The sequence below is a fragment of the Empidonax traillii genome, unplaced genomic scaffold (genome assembly GCF_003031625.1).
Source record: "Empidonax traillii isolate 1590-97213 ecotype Southwest subspecies unplaced genomic scaffold, ASM303162v1 scaffold600:size394560, whole genome shotgun sequence".
NCBI lineage: Eukaryota > Metazoa > Chordata > Aves > Passeriformes > Tyrannidae > Empidonax > Empidonax traillii.
In genome coordinates, this window is record NW_020955793.1 from 10,788 (window position 1) to 26,931 (window position 16,144).

A 16,144-nucleotide genomic window follows, 5' to 3' on the forward strand; every position below is an offset into this window, starting at 1 on the left:
ATGCTTTACAGAGGCCTCAAGCAAGCAGTCTGACTTCATCTGCCGCAAGTCACATTCTCCCAAGGAATCAGAAAGAGCAATCCACCGCACCTCAGACAGCAGATAGTTTTGTCACAGTTTCTAGGAGGCAAACACCTTTTCTAACTGCTAGTCCCAGCTTCATTAGAAAACTGAAACATTCAGAGAAAGATGGTCCATATATGCCTAAGACAAGCCCAAAGTCTGAATCAACATCCCAGGAAGAAGTTCCTTTCAGGAACAAGATGTGTGACAAAGCTGCCACATTTATAGAAGAATTGTCATCGATATTTAGACAGGTGGCACAGGCAAGAGGCCGAAGTCCTGATGGGGACTCTTCTTCTCCAGACAGTGGATACCTGTCTCCCAACAAGAAACAACTAGCTTTAAGTACCTTGGTGAACCAGGAGTTTGACAAACCACATGAAGAGACTGACCCTGAGGCAAAATTACATGGAGTTCATCTGAATGGAGAACACTTTTCTGAAAGGGGCAGCATCACTCACGGCAAAATGATCCTCTGCCATCCTTTCATCGACATGGAACAGAATGAATTTTCACCACCTCAATTCACTCAGAAGCTCCGGAGCCAGGAAGTTGCTGAAGGAAACAAAGTATTGCTGGAGTGCAGAGTTGCTGGCAACCCAGTCCCTGATGTCAGGTAAGTGCTAAGTCACCAGATATCATCACCTGATTGTGGAAGATACCCAAGGTCAGGTATCACAGTGAACCTTCTTAGATGTAGTCATGCAAGAATAGTCGATCATGCAGTTTTACAAAGCACAGGAGTGTTTCACTGTTATCTGCTTGAGAAATGAATTTCTGCTTGATTCAAGAGCCACATGGCAACATTAGAGAAAGAATTGGCTCTAGCAGCATTCTGTGTAATTGTTGCCTCATTAATCTAGATAAAATAATTTACAACTTGCCTCTGAAGAGCATCTCAGGCAGCTGATACACTGTTTACTACCGATTAATTAGAATGTCTCCAAAATCCATAGCAATGGGATTTGAGGTCTACACTATAATCTAAAATTTTCTAAATCTGACCAAGAATCCTATTGTGTAAGACATTTCTAAGACATTAAGATGATCCACTATTCAAAACCTCTTCTGATGCTTTATTGTGAAATTTATGTGCATTTACTTTCGTTCAATGACAAAATCTCCAACTAGCTGCTGCATAACTTTGTCTGCTTTAGTTGGGTTTTTTTATTATGAATAGCTCAAAATGCTTTCCACTGTCTTCCTTTCCTTCTAAAATTAAGCACTGCATAGGTAGTGTTCAGAACCTCACAGGTCTGAGCCTTAATGCTAATATGATGGCTTATCACACACAGAGGTACATTATACCTCTAGTTTATATAGTACCTCACAAGCTATTTTGGTTTAAAGTAATAATTAATATTTTCTAACGATTTGGATTGGATATTAGTAAATATTTCTTCATGGAAACAGTAGTCAGCCATTGCAATAGGTTTCCCAGGGAAGTAGTGGAATCACCATTCCTGGATGTGTTCAAAAGGCATGTGGATGTGGCACTTGGGGACATGGTTTAGTGATGAACAGAGTGGTGCTGGGTTAATGGTTGGACTCGCTGACATTAGAGGTCTTTTCCAACCTTACCAACTCTATGATACAACAACTGACATACTGTTACTGAGAGTTTTGAGTTGTAGAATAGAGTACTAGGAACAGTCAGAGGGACCACTCTTAAAGAAAAGAAGTAATTACTATTAATTAATACTAAAGAACTTTTCACCTTAACCATCTGTAGGTTAGATATTTAACATAGATCACCCTAGACTCCATCAGCACTCACTAGGGAAAAGCGCATCTACCAAAAGTCGCTTAACTGTTTGTTACATTGATAAGAACTTTAGTCAAATACTTCAGACTAAAACCTCATTATTGGTTTGTTATAAAAGCTGAGGGGAATCCCACTCATTCCCCCATCTCTATGCCAATAGATGGTACAGGGAGAAAGAGCTGCTCTGCCAAGTCACATACACAGATAATGTAACTAGAAGGAAAAAAACCTGAATAGTCTTTCTTAAAAGTGAGAGTTTACCATGATAGGTATTGCCTCAAAGAACTTAGTTTTCCTAGTATTTAAACATTTTTAACGTTCATACTTCCACAGCTTGAACAGCAATCTTTCTTACAAAGTTTCTTATTAAGAAAGCAAGATACATAAAGGTTTTTTTATAGGGTACTACTCATCAAGGAACTAATAAGACTATTAAGGTACTGAGAGTCACTGTGTAGACAACACAGCTTTACAAGAATGAAATACTCTCTTGGCTTGAATGTTTTTGCCACTATAAGTCTATTATGCTTGAATATATATTTCAGTCCTACTGAGTTACAAAATGCATTTTGTAGGGTTAAAATGATCATAGAATATTAAAATATGCTAGAATAACAGCAAAAAAACCCCTCACTGGGTGCTATCAGGCTCATATACTCTGTGTTTCCTGCATCAGAATGGATTAGAAGTTGTGTATTTGATTTATGAAATACAGCATAGACAGTTTAGGTGAGTTTGACAGCATCAGTGAGGTTGCAGTGTTTAGACAGCAAAGATGTGCTGTTGTAATGCTTCAGTATCTTATTGCTCTTATTTTATCTGGCAGAACATCAGTCTTCACTTCAGTGATATGACTCCAGAAATGCGCATAAATACCAACTGAACTAAGAAACTGTGTACAAGCTATGGAGCTTTTTTTGCTTAGGTCTTTTACATCATTGTTATATTCATTTCAGAGGCTGCTAATATCAATATGTTTACAAGAAATCTCCGATTTTTAATGTCAACTCTGCTTTTCTGAATCTTAACTCTTGCAGAATCATAAAATAAGAATGCAAATCTTAATCACTGAGCAAAATGAATCATGAGAAACATGGCTGACGAAATAGTAGATTATTTTAAAATCAAGTATATTTTTAAGTAATCACATCAGTATAAATTAATTTGTAACTTTTATCTTATTTCCCTTTTGAAACCCATAACTGTGCTATGTCAGCAGGTTGTAGACACAACCACTTCTGAATTCCAGCAAATAGGCTTCGTGCCAGTTTCTCAGTCTCTTGCAAAGCTCCCTGACAATTTTTTAATATACTTTCACAGTCCACCCTCAAAATGGTTTTACTTAACAATTACTCTCCATCTGGCAACTCAAAGAAGACAGTTAATAACAAAAACCTATTTTCCCAGAGTTTCCACTAAAAACGAATTTACCCTTTAGTCTCCATTTCATTCTGCACCTTCAAGAGAGGAAAAGTAATGGCACCTGTACCTCAGAAACTACTCATTGTGGAAGCCGATGCAAATCTGCCGCCTGTCCTGTCTGTAGTGACGCTGCCTTGGCTCAAGAGGTCACTCGCACACAGCGCAGAGCCCTTCCGTGAGCGCTGTGCGGGGCCCAGGGGGCAACAACTGAGGCTCGTTCAGTGCTTAAGAGACGGCAAACACTCGAGCGCTGTTTGGATGAGACTCCAAAGTCTTTGGACCTTGGGGAAAGGAGGGGGTTCTTTCCTTGAAAAGATAAGGTAGCACGCAGAAAAATCTGTAGTGGATTCTATGTATGATAACACTACTAGGAACTTTTAAACAGTTTCACTGTTATCACCTAGGCGCATCGCTTTCCTTCTTTCTGGAGCTGAAAGGCAGTCTTGTGGTGTAGCCTAAATATATCCAGTAAAAAGTTAATGTGATGCAGTGGAAAAAGGCAAGCCTGTTTAAAGCCACTGACATATTGCAAAGCAAGTGAAGAATGCCTTCTGTTTGTGCCACTTTGAGAAACATTTTCTGTAAATGGGAGTTTTATATGGTTAAAAGCAAAACACCAATGACACAATACTAGTAGGCCATTGTCTTGTATTTTGATAACGAAAATAATCCAGTTTTCTAATGCACTTTACTTAGACAACTGTTTCATTAGACTGCATTTCTGATTTGTAATACCTGTGGGGGGAAAAAAGTCTTTGGAGCATATTTGGAATATTTACTTTTTTTCTGAAGAAACTGACCATAGGGAAAAATGTGTAAAAGGTATTAAACTTTTTGTAAAGGCTTCTAAATAGGTAGAAAATAGAAATGGATATTATTTGTATTGCCAAAAGAAGAGCTATAGAACAAGCTGAACAGCTACCTGGTCTGTGAGGTGTAAGAGTGAGCCATTTGGCACATGCAAAACTTGATGAACAGGGCACGCAGAAAAGAGCGTGAGCTAGGGCTGCCATAGCCTGTACATTTGCATATGTCAATAAAATCTGCAGAAACCAGGCTTCAGTTGTTCTGATTTTTCCCAGAAAAGACAGTTTCAATAACATAGCGACTGCAAATACTATTTTTGGAACTCTGTGTGGTAAGTGTGATAAAAGCAGAGAGCAATTGGGATTTTTTTTTTCTCAGCTGGGAAGAAAATAACCAAAAGCCATAAAGTCACGATGAAATAGCAGTAGTTTAGTGGTGACAAGAAAAGCACTAAGTTGTTATTTTGCCCAGAACTCAAAAAGTTGTCCAGCACAGCTGATATTTAGGCAGCATCAAACACTAGTGGCCATGAGATCATCCAATTGGTCTACACCAGAACAAAAGGCCTTCAAGAGAAACTACTGAGGCATTTCTGACCTTTTAGCATGTCACTGTTTTTCTATGCCTCACTTTTTATCCTGGATCCAAATCGTCTTTAATAACTGTCTTTCTTCCCTTTTCATAGCGTTGTTTGGAGCTAAACTTCACAAAGTCCTCAGCCTATACAAGGTTGAGCTAGAATCCTCTCTTATGCTGTTACGCTTCTTATAGGCTAAAGATAACAAAGTTGCAGGATCTTATTATAAACTAAGTAGTGGTGTAAGGGCAAAGTGTCTGTTTGAAGGTTGACTAGAAAAGCCTCTTAAATTTAAAGTTCCTTCGATGTTTGTAGCTGTACACAGCTGAAAATAAAACAGTAAGTGTTATGGTTTAAATGACTGAACTTGACCAAAGTAACTTTTTTCCACAAGTGGAAAATAAGTAAACTTTGACAGAAGAACTTACAATTAGAATCCTAGGGTTTAAATACAAAAGAAAATAATTAGATAAATTTTAAAAACCACTACATTTTTTTTTTCAAAATTCAGTGTCTAACTTACTAGTTCTACTAGCAGAAAATTAAATATCTTACAATGAATCTTTTGTCACTGGTCAGAACAATTTTTGCTTTTCTGAGCAGCCCAGATTACAATGTAAGACCTAGAAAAGTATTGAGTGGTTTGAAAAGTTCTAGGATATCTGTCTTCTAAAGGTCTAAAACATATAAAATATAAGTTGAAACAGAAATATTCTATGTTACCCCAAAAAGCATTTTATCAGTCAGTAGCTGCCCTTCAAAGTGCATCAGCAGTACAGAACTTAAAATACCTACATTGGCATTGAGCTAGCTAAAGGCAAATCCCATCTGGGAATGACTTAGACCTCTTCAGCATTTGCCTCACCACCTGAATATTTAATTGCTTCTGAGGTCTGCCCTAAGCTGTAAGCCATGATTAAAGTATTTACAGATATCCACCCAGATTCTGTAGCACAAGAGGTATTAAAATGTTTTGTGAAAAATACATTCTCTTCCTTCATCAACAGCAAATTGACACAAAAAAAAAACCAAACAAAATTTAGAAAAATGGCACTTTCCACATACTACATGGCAAGAACAGGGCTTCTTTGCTTTAAGGAATCTATTTACTCTCATTATAACCCTTTCCTTCTCATAAGTGTTGTTTATCTAGATTTCCCTGTAACAAATCCCCAAAATCCCCACCTAAAACATGTAATCCGGAACTATTCTTAGAAAGTATAGAAACAAATGCAAATTACAGTTCTTAAATTTATAACAAAACCAGACTACCTTGACTTCTACAGCTTCAAAAAACTTATCTGGTTTTACAGCCTTTAAAGGCTTTGAAGTCTAAAAACAAGCAATAAATTATATCACCACCATAGTCTCCCCACCGGGCACAGTTGCAAAGAAAATTGAACATCTGATTAAGTAATGCTTAACACAAATCTACACAGCTGGATAAATCTCCAGGTGCATGGGACAACAGTGACTGAACTACCTAAAAAGCAGCTGGCAGATTTTTATGTCTTGGGAATGGAAGAGGTGTGACAGATATAGTTCCTGCTCCATTACTAGGCATAATTTGAGGTAGGAAAATCTTTGGTTTAAAGATAACATTTAGTTTTGTTTCTTAAAGTCTCTTATGGAGTAAATTTTGTAGTTGTAGCAAAACACGTATGCCTTGGTGGGAGATAGAGATGTTCTATTAGTCCTCTAATGGCAAGGCTTTAGTAATACTTATTTTTATCAGGTATGAGTATTTATTTATGTATCTGCAGTAATGGAATGTATTTGACAATTCTAGGTGTCCTTAGTTCAAAAAACCCTGATCTTAATTGTGTTCCTTGCTTTCTTGTATAAACACTTTAATAGTCATCTTCAAATTGTTGTGTTACTCTTCTATTTATAAAGTTCTAATTATTTAAGTTAGAGTTTAGGACAAGGTGGTGCAGGCCCTGCTTTTCAAATATTTCCATAAGCTTATATTTATATTTATGTTATTCAAGATGGAAACTTCAGTGAAGCTCTTTTATGATGAACTTGTTTAAAGTATTTAATTCCATTCTTGCTTAGTTGCATAGGAATAAGGAAGACTCCAAGACCAAAATTTGCTTCTAAACCATGAGATGCTTTATGTGTCCTAACAACAGACTTTACTAGATTATAAGCATTATGTTAGCTACAGTGATTGTAGAAATTATTCATAAAAGATAAAAAGAATAAATATGTACTCTATGGGATAGGAGAGGGCTCTTGTGACTTGAAAATCATTAACAGTAAAAATCAAATCTTGTATTGAGTTTTGAGGTGATTCTTGATTACTAAATGCAGTATTTTACAGTAAGATTTGATCTAAAATACTTCCACAACTTATACAATAATTTCAGTTCCATTATTTCAGTGTTATTATAATTGTTTATTAATGTTTAGAACAGTAAAACAGGAAATAATGGGGTTTTTCTTATTATGCAACCCTTAAGTGATTCCAGAATATCTTGTGTTAATTTCCAAAGGGTGATAATTTATTGAGTTAGTTGTTACATCGCTCACAAGTATAAACATTTTTCTTATATTCTCCCCATAGTCTGACTGTTTTTCTCTCCCAATAAACAGACTTCTATACAGAAATCTGCAGTAGTCCTCTATTAATCTTTTTAGAGTCCTGCTAATCTGTCTTCTTACGAGTCTTCTGCAAAGAGTGGGTGCTTGTTCAGAATTGAAGAATATTCTCGTACCTAAGGAGTTCCTTGGGTCAAAAATGTCCTGCTTGTAGATTTGGATGTTTTTCTGTGTATGGAGGGAGCACTGAAAGTACATCATCATCTGAAAGTGCAAACAGCAGGTGTTATATTGCTGAGATTAAACAGAAAAACGTTGTTAACCGTTTTAACCTGGTATCATACTAATTTCAGAAATCTGCTCAGCAGAAATATGTTGTCAGTATTTTATATACTTTCAAATTAAGATATTTATAGATATGAAAGTTATATGTCAGTATCCTCAATATTTTTCTGTCACAATGGTATTTTTTCTTGCTCTTTATCAATAATGTCTTCTTCAATACTGTTGGGTTTTCTTCCTCATTTATAAGTCAAAATAATAGGTCTTTGCAGTTGATGTCATTATTCTTTTAGGCCTTCTTCCCTTCTCATTTGTTTCCTTTTATACTCTCTGTTTATTGTACCATGCTATTCTTATGTCTTTTGTTTGTTTGCTTTTGCTGATTTTGAGATAAGGCCTGTCCATCTCAAGGCATCCCTGGAGTTTCAATTTTCTTTTGGAGCAGATCTGGAATGTGGTGTTGAAAGTAATCTCAGTGACTTGTGAAACTTTTCCCTAGTTCTGTTTTCCTTAGAACAGTGCTCTGGACTAGTGGGCTTTAGTGGGGAAGCGAGGGGCTACATTTTAGCACAAATGATTAAGCTATTGCAGTGGCTGACTGCAGTAATTTGTGGCCTGCAGGGTTTAGGTAGATAACATGCATCTTTCGAATATTTCCTTTTCCATTCTCCATTGATTTTGTGGCAATGAGAGTCCACACCATCAGGATTTTCTGCATCTGAGGGAAAACATTCAGTGGAGTAGAGACGTGTGTAGATCAAGTGCCCACCTGCTTTAAAAAGCAGTGTGGCATATCTGAGCAATAATAGTAGTGCACCAATTTTCTTAACTCGGAACTTCATTTACCTTAGAACCACTTGGAAAGAAGATTCGTCACCGTGCTACTTAAGAACAGCATTTAAGAGGTTGTTGTAGTATATGATAAACAAGTACTCTGCTTGAATGGGTTGTTTTTTTCCTTCCTTGTCTCTCTAAAATCATAGAGTACAGTACTTAAAACAGTTATCTGGAGAGCTGGGCTCTCTGAAATGTTCTTTATAAAGCTGAGATTGTGATAACAGGATAATTTATGAAAGTCTTATAAAATAAACAGATTGCTATAAAACTTAGGTGGAGCAATCTGTTGATGTTACAAAATGGATATCTAAATATCTAAAATAAAGAATGTGTGGATGTGGTTGTGAGGAGGGTGGGGACACTAACTTGTTTGGTTTTTTGTAAAAGCCCCAAGGAGGATCTATAGCTTCTGGACACTAGGGTTTTTCTTAAGTTTCATTTATTTATTTTCTCTTTAAAATAGTTTTGACTACATGATGTATGCACTTCCTCATCTTTGTTATACAGGCTCTGTGCATCACCAGGCTCTCTTTTTAGAACAGTTAGTTTAACGTTTTTCATGAATGTGGAAATAGCTCTTGTATGTTTCTGGTTTTGAAAATTTCATATTTTCATTTTGGATTTTTTGTTGGTTTTTTTTTTTTTTTCCCCTGAAAATAGGAAGAATAAAGCCTGTGCTTTATTCTTTATTAGGTGCATGAAGATGGGGCTGTAAGAGGCAGTTGAAAAACAAAGGGATAGTTGTTGAAACTAGAATTGCTTTTTCAAATTAGAATTAGGAAGGGAATTCCAGCTTAGTTACTTTATTTTTCTCCGTGTATTTGTGAATGCCAGTGTCTCTGGTTTGGTTTTTCTGACTGCATTACTGAAAGTTTAAAAGCATCTCAGTTCAATTCTTTATTATTTTATTCTTTTTCTGCTTCTCAGTAAAATAATGCAGATCTAAAGTTCCTTGCTAATGCTCCATAAATAAATAACATATTAACTAGTGTTTATAAAAAGACTCTAAGATTAGATGAAATTGTTATCAAAATACATTTTTAACTGATTCTATTCTTGATGGCTAACATGAAAAGCTTACAAGTAAATTAATAAAATTATGCTGCTATCTGCAAAATGAAATAAGCATAAAGATTTTTTTACTTATATTTACATATGAATTGGCTGAGACTTGGATGAACTTTCAAATAATTTGGAACCATATGTCTTCAGAAAGCTGTTTCACTACACTAGCTTTGTCCATGTTAAACACTTTTAGTTTAAAAACAAGGTTCAATTAAAGTAGTTTTAAAATACAGGTTTCCCACAAAAGTGATGCTGAAACAGTGCCAGAGGCAGTATTCCAAGAGGCTGCTTTTACTTCATGTTTCAAAATTGATTTGTGTAGATATTATACACTGTCTCTGGGCCTTTCCAGTATTGTGCAAAGGATCAACAGCCAAAAAATCTGACAGTGAGGAAATACATCAGCAATCTGCTTGTCAGAGACTCATTGAAAGTACTTACCTGTGAAAATTAAAACTAAATGTAGAGGCTAAGTAGAACAGAGGTGGGAATGAAATGATATGATTTAGGACTCTTTTATTTGTACTGAAAAAGAGAAGAGTAGTGAGGCTTTTCATAGAGAGAAGCAGAGAAGCATCAGTAATTCTGGCATAATTCTTTGTCAGTGTTCCACAGGTATAAAGTGCTATTCCAAATCCTATTTAAAATCATACATTATACTCTTTGATGTTTGCTCATTTACCTAGAGGCAATACCACATCTTGGATTGGTTTAAGTTTCCTAAGGGCAATTATAGCAGTTTAGTAATGCTACTTAAGCAGGACATGTCTTTTTAAGACATATATAAATATAAATTAAATAAATAAAATTATCAATTTGAAACTTGATGCTTTAAAAATTCTTTCCTAATAAAAAACTTTGTCATATCTGAAATATACTCTCTAAATGCATTCTTGGCAACATAAAGCTACTTTTAAAGATATGGATGATGAAACTGAAAAAAATAGAACTTCTCTGCATTCATAGTTGATGACTGAAAATGTTAAACTTCAGTTCATGCTATTAACGCTGACAGGACTTTGAGGGCGGTAGAGGAAGCCATAGACTAAAAGCTTATATCAGACCAAACATAGAAGAAACATTAAACAGCAGTGAAAAATGAGCTTCTTTTATTGGTTCTAGGACCCATCTTTCTAACAAGCATTACAGTTTGATAGGACTCTGTTAAGGGGACTGTAGTTCATTTAATAGGCTGTAGGTTTGCCCTTCTAGCCCATGCAAAGATAAAGCAAGGGGTAAAAATAATTTCCTTGCCCACCTACTCCCTGTAACCTAGGAAAATAAGGAAGTCATAGAATCATAGACTATCCTGAGGTGGAAGGGACCTACAAGGATCATCCAAATCCTTTTCATATTACCTGTATTTCCTTGCCTGAGATGTAAAAATGATAATCACATCTTTACAAAGATGTAAAGAAAGCAGAAAAGTTAAGGATTTGTCTCTGTGGGGAGATTATACCTTGTACAATTTTTCTTACAATTTGAGATCAGTTATGCAAGAAGAGCAGCAAATAGACCTGTCATTCCTGTGAACACTCTGAAAATTATTTCAGTAAAAGCCATCACTCTGATTGGTAATGAGGCTGGTAGAAATAAATAAATAAATGGAAATCCTGGATAGTTTTTTAGGGTATGTGGGAGAGATATTAATAATGAAAGAACCCTGTTATTCCTGTTTTAGACAGAATTTTACAGATGCACTGCTACACAGAACAGCTATTTTGTTTACATATGAGGCATTATAATGGTTTCTTGCCATGCTACTTATTCACAAAACGTTTTATGTTGTCATGAGTTTTCACATTCCACGTGCTTTAGAGAAGAAGGGAAGATTAAAACATTATTTGGGGTTTTTACACTTTTGGATATTGAACAATGATCTACAGTTATGTAGTGAGGAGATAGCATTTCTTTTAAAATGGCAAAATGAACAGAATTTGAAAGCTTAGCTTTACACCTTCACTGAAATGTCACCTTAGAGATTTAAGTATTTCTTAGCTTTTATACCCTAGAAAATTTTTACATGTACTCATTTAAGAAATGAACTTAATTGTCACTTTGTGCCCCAGTCAGTTGCCTTATCTGAAGCAACTCACAACAGGGGAACTGATCAGCAGGAATAGTGAAAATTTGTCAGCAACTGAAATAGTAAGGGACTTGTTTAAGTATTGAAAACTTGAATCAATATGCATATGAAATGTTTCTGTAAATCAAGAAATTAGCAGACTTCTTAAATATAAAAGTAGGGAATCTGGGTAGAGATGCTATTTTATTAAATAGATCAGCAAGGAAAATTCAGCTAGATGATTTCACTTGTGTTTGAAAAGGTATACCTTTAAGTTGCAGAAAGGGCAAATGCCTGTGTAGAAGTATCTTATCAGATGTACTGCATGTTCAAAGTGTTTATTACAGACCCAACTCCAAAAACCTTATTTTCCTAAAGTAATGTGCTACCAGTTAGTGTGCTACTACTCAGTATAGAAGAGTACAGAGCTTAAGAGTGGGAATAGGGTGAACTTGAATACATCTGACTTCCTGTGAGAAAAGGAAATAAGTTAAAATACCTGAGGGTTGGAGGTAATTAGCAGGTAGAATAACTCTTAAAACACGGGGTGGGGGAGTTCAGCTATGTGCAGGTCAAGTAATTAGACTAAAATTTTTCTGATTTCTAACAAATCTTTTATGAAGACACGTTTCTTCTAGTGTAACGCTAACATGCTGCTTCAAATCAAAGTGATTAATTCTTTCATCATGTTAATATTGTGTATTTGCAGGGCATGCATGCATTAATGTTATAAAAATAATTAACACTTTGCAGTTATGTAGTGCCTATCATGTGAGTAATTCAGTGCCTTATAAACAGTTTGTATAATATATGAACAACTTTTGTCTATCTCCTCTTATTTGTTAAGGTTGTGCTTTTCGGGTGGCCAAGGGAAAAAGATTAGAAAAATAGAATCCATTTCTCATTTATGATGCAGCTGATATACAGGTAGCTATAGCTAACTGTGAAGTCTTTCAGTATCACAGAAAATGTGACCGCTGAGATAACACACTGCCCAAGAGTCAATCATTGCTTATGGGAAAACCCCACTTAAATATTTTCCCTATGAGTAGCTGAGTCACATATTTAACTGGATGAACATAAACTGAGGGCCTCCTCCTCCTCTAAACTAATCTTGACAATTGAAAATTTATAACAAGCTTCATAGAAGGCTGTTTAACATTTGGCCGCAACCTAGCATCCTCAGCATTTTGCTTTTCCATTGGGTTTTTTCCTGTGACAAATTGGTAAAATGGATATTAATACACCGATAATTAGGGGCCAAGCACAGCAGCAGATGCTGTCAGAATCTGTTCTAATTGGTATATGCTTTTCAGATAGCCAGTTCTGAAGGGGAGCTTTGATCAAGTGTGTCCCTCTGTGTTATGAAAACTTTGCTTTTAAGAAGAAAAAAAAAAAAACCAAACCACAAAACACTACTCTAAAAACCTAGGAGTCAAAGCACAGTTCTTCAAGCAGGAAAACACGATGTATTCAAATGAACTTTTCCAAGGGTGCTGAGTGCAATAGTAGTAGTTTCCTCCTGGGAACAGATAGAAAATTGCAACACAATTTAAAAAAAAATGTTAATTAATTTAACAGGTATATTCATTTAACCAAAACAGGGCCAGTTACAATGCAATTGCATTCTCTCAAATATCTGCAAAATCAATAAACAAAAACCTTATTCTTTCTTTTCTATGTAGCCATGTATTCCTATTCATGTTCAAGCCAGAGAATATTGCAAAAGTAGATGTCATCACTCAATTATCAGTAAATGCCTGCAGTGTCTAAGGCAAGCAATCATGATGTTTAGAAGGATGAAAATGGTGGGGTTTTGTTTTTTATTTGTTTGGTTTTTTAAGGCACAATTGCTTGCAATAACTCATTGCTACAGTTAGATAGTTCACATGCCTATGCTGGACTGTGAAAAGGCCATGAGTGGACACATTCTCCGTAACATCATACTTAAGCCCATGGATCAAGTAGAAACATAGCAATCTTAATGAAAATTAACCATAGTTAAAACTTGAATGTGAACTGACTTAGTTTTCACCTTATTCCGTAAAGAAAATCCAATTTATTTAAACAAAGGTAATGTATAAGCGAATTGACATGCCTATTTTCAGTTAAAGCATTTTTCTAGTATGGGGCTATGTTTTGGATTTGTGTTGGAAGCAGTGTTGTTAACACAGGGATGTTTTAGTTATTGCTGAGCAGTGCTTACACAGAGTCAAGGTATTTTCTGCTCCTCACACCACCCCTCCAGTGAGGAGGCTGGGATTGCGCAAGAAGCTAGGAGGGGACATAGCTGGGACAGCTGCCCCTCACTGGCCAAAGAGATATTCCATACCATGTGGCATTAAATTGTCTTTGTCTAAACACATGAGTTTTCTCGCTTTCATACCTGACTGGTGCAACTGGAGCAGTCCATACTCATTGCCCATGGTATTTCCCCTTGACAGTGGCCATTTCTTTCAGCAACCAGTATTATATATGCAATCCACCCTTACAGATGGTTCTCACCCAAAATCAAATGCCCCTGAGGTACGCATCGTGTTTCCCCACCTCTCTGCATTACCAACCAAGGGCACCAAGTCCTTGAGCAAAACCAATCCCCCGAGTGGGTTTACCTTTGCCTGAGGCAGGACTGATCCAAACTGTCTTTGCTAATGCGTTTCTCATAAGCACCACGGGGACTTTGTGCTCTCTGGCACAGGTGTCTAGGAGACTGTCCAACTCAGTCCTTCCTGGGCTGCAGTGTCGCCACAGGACTTGTTTTTCAAGGCCCACGATGGTGTTTCAGGTGTGAGGCACAGGATGTGTCTCCAGCCATCCGGTGGTTGTGTCCACCATTGTCAGCACTTAACACTTACCTTGGTGGGTTTGTGGGGGTATGATGTGATTGATCTGCCTGGCCTTCCCAGATTTATATTTTGACCATTGTCCCCCATACCAAAGGGGCTTTACCCACTTGGCCCTGCTTGATCTCAGCACGTGTTTCACAGTGATGGATAACCTGGGAGATGGTGTCCAAGGTTAAATCCACCCCTCGATCATGAGCCCATCTGTATGTTGCATCTCTTCCCTGATAACCTGAGGAGTCATTGGCCCACCAAGACAGAAAAAATTCACCCTTGTGTTGTCAGTGCAGACCCCCCTGAGGCACTTGAATCTGGGCAGCCTGACCCGCCTGCCGTTGAAATGTTATTCCGTAGCCCGACTCCTCGGTCCATGTGCATCTACATGATGTACTTTCACAGTCAACATCTCTTCCTGGGCAGTGATGTCTTCCCATAGTTCAGCAGCCCAGATGGATTTCCCTCTGCACTGCCAACTGGCCTTTTGCCATCAGTCCAATCACCTCAAGAGCACATTTGCTACCACCCTCCACGAGTCAGTGCAGAGATTGAGTGTTGGCCATTTCTCTCATTCAGTGATATCTAAAGCCAGCTGCAGGGCTTCCAGCTCTGTAACGTGTCTTGGTAGTGTTTGTGGGTCTGTTTTCCTTCCCCTGCCCCTGAAGGTGTTGTACCCCAAGGAACAGTGTCCAGTAGGCAGTAGCCAGGGCCCAGCATGTTGCAATGGCCCATATAGGGATCAAACCCCTGACCTTGCTGTTACTAGCACCATGCTCTTACCAATTCATGCACAAAACAGACATCTGATTTTTGATACTATGTGTAATGTAACATAGTTGTTATGTTACAGATTGGTATGATATTCCAAATTGATTTGTTTTTTAAGTAGGAAATTATATCAGTTTCTGTTACTGTACTTTAATATCTTTCTTAAATAAATATGGATTTTTATGTCTCCAAAAATATGATTATACTTAACCAGTCATCAATAAAGTAAATTTGGAAAGAAAAACATTCAGGTGAGAAAATCCTTGTTTTCTTTGTATTACAGTTTCCTCAAGAATGCTTATGAATCCTTGCTTCTAGAAGGAATTCTTCTTCAGAATTCATAATTTAAAGAGAGCTTGGATCATAGTTGAGAAGCAGTATAATATAATCCAATATATTCAGAATAGAATTCTGAACTTAATTTTTGTAATGTGTATCTGCCATACAGTGCAGACAGCATTTGTTTGTTACAGTCTTGATTGCCAATTAATATCGATATTGAATAGATCTAAAGACTTCAATCTTTTGACCCTTAGGACAACAGAGATGGACAACTTAATTCTCATTTTATTATTTTTTTGAAATGTCGGTACAGTGAGTCTCTTGTACAGTGAAGAATAGCCTTACAGGGGAAAATGTGGCATTATATTTTTTGCCTTTTTTCCAAAACAGCATTGCCGCTGGTGAGGGCTTTCAAGTTTAATTAGGGAAGGTTTAGACAGAGGAAGACTTGATTCTGTCTAAGCTTCCTCAGGCTTGCCATATGGCCAGAAGGAATCTATAAAAACCTATTTTCCACAAAACCCATGAAAGGTAATTTTGGGGGACTTTACCTATAAAGAAAGTAGGTGGAGATGGTGACTTCAGTTAACTGGGGAATTGTTACTGATGCCAGGCATTGCAATTCTAGAACATGCTACTGACTGCAAATTCAGAGGCTGATGATTCAGAATTTCATTCTAGAATCTCTGTTCTCAGAGGATTTTTACACCACTGACTACAGCTCAGCTCTCTGAGAAACAACCAGTCAACCAACCAACCAAAACCCCCTGACCTAAACCACAACCTAAATGAGATTAACTTAATCTTGTTGGATGGAGGAAACACCT

General features: G+C 36.8%; 1 protein-coding gene across 1 annotated transcript in view; it reads left to right on the forward strand.

Moving 5' to 3' along the window:
• PALLD (palladin, cytoskeletal associated protein) overlaps nt 1-16,144 on the forward strand; it is a 200,921-nt gene that overhangs the window by 5,107 nt on the left and 179,670 nt on the right. Inside the window, exon 3 of the mRNA XM_027898507.1 lies at nt 178-679. Coding sequence (XP_027754308.1) covers nt 178-679 — 502 coding nt within the window. The remainder of the gene's footprint in view (nt 1-177; nt 680-16,144) is intronic.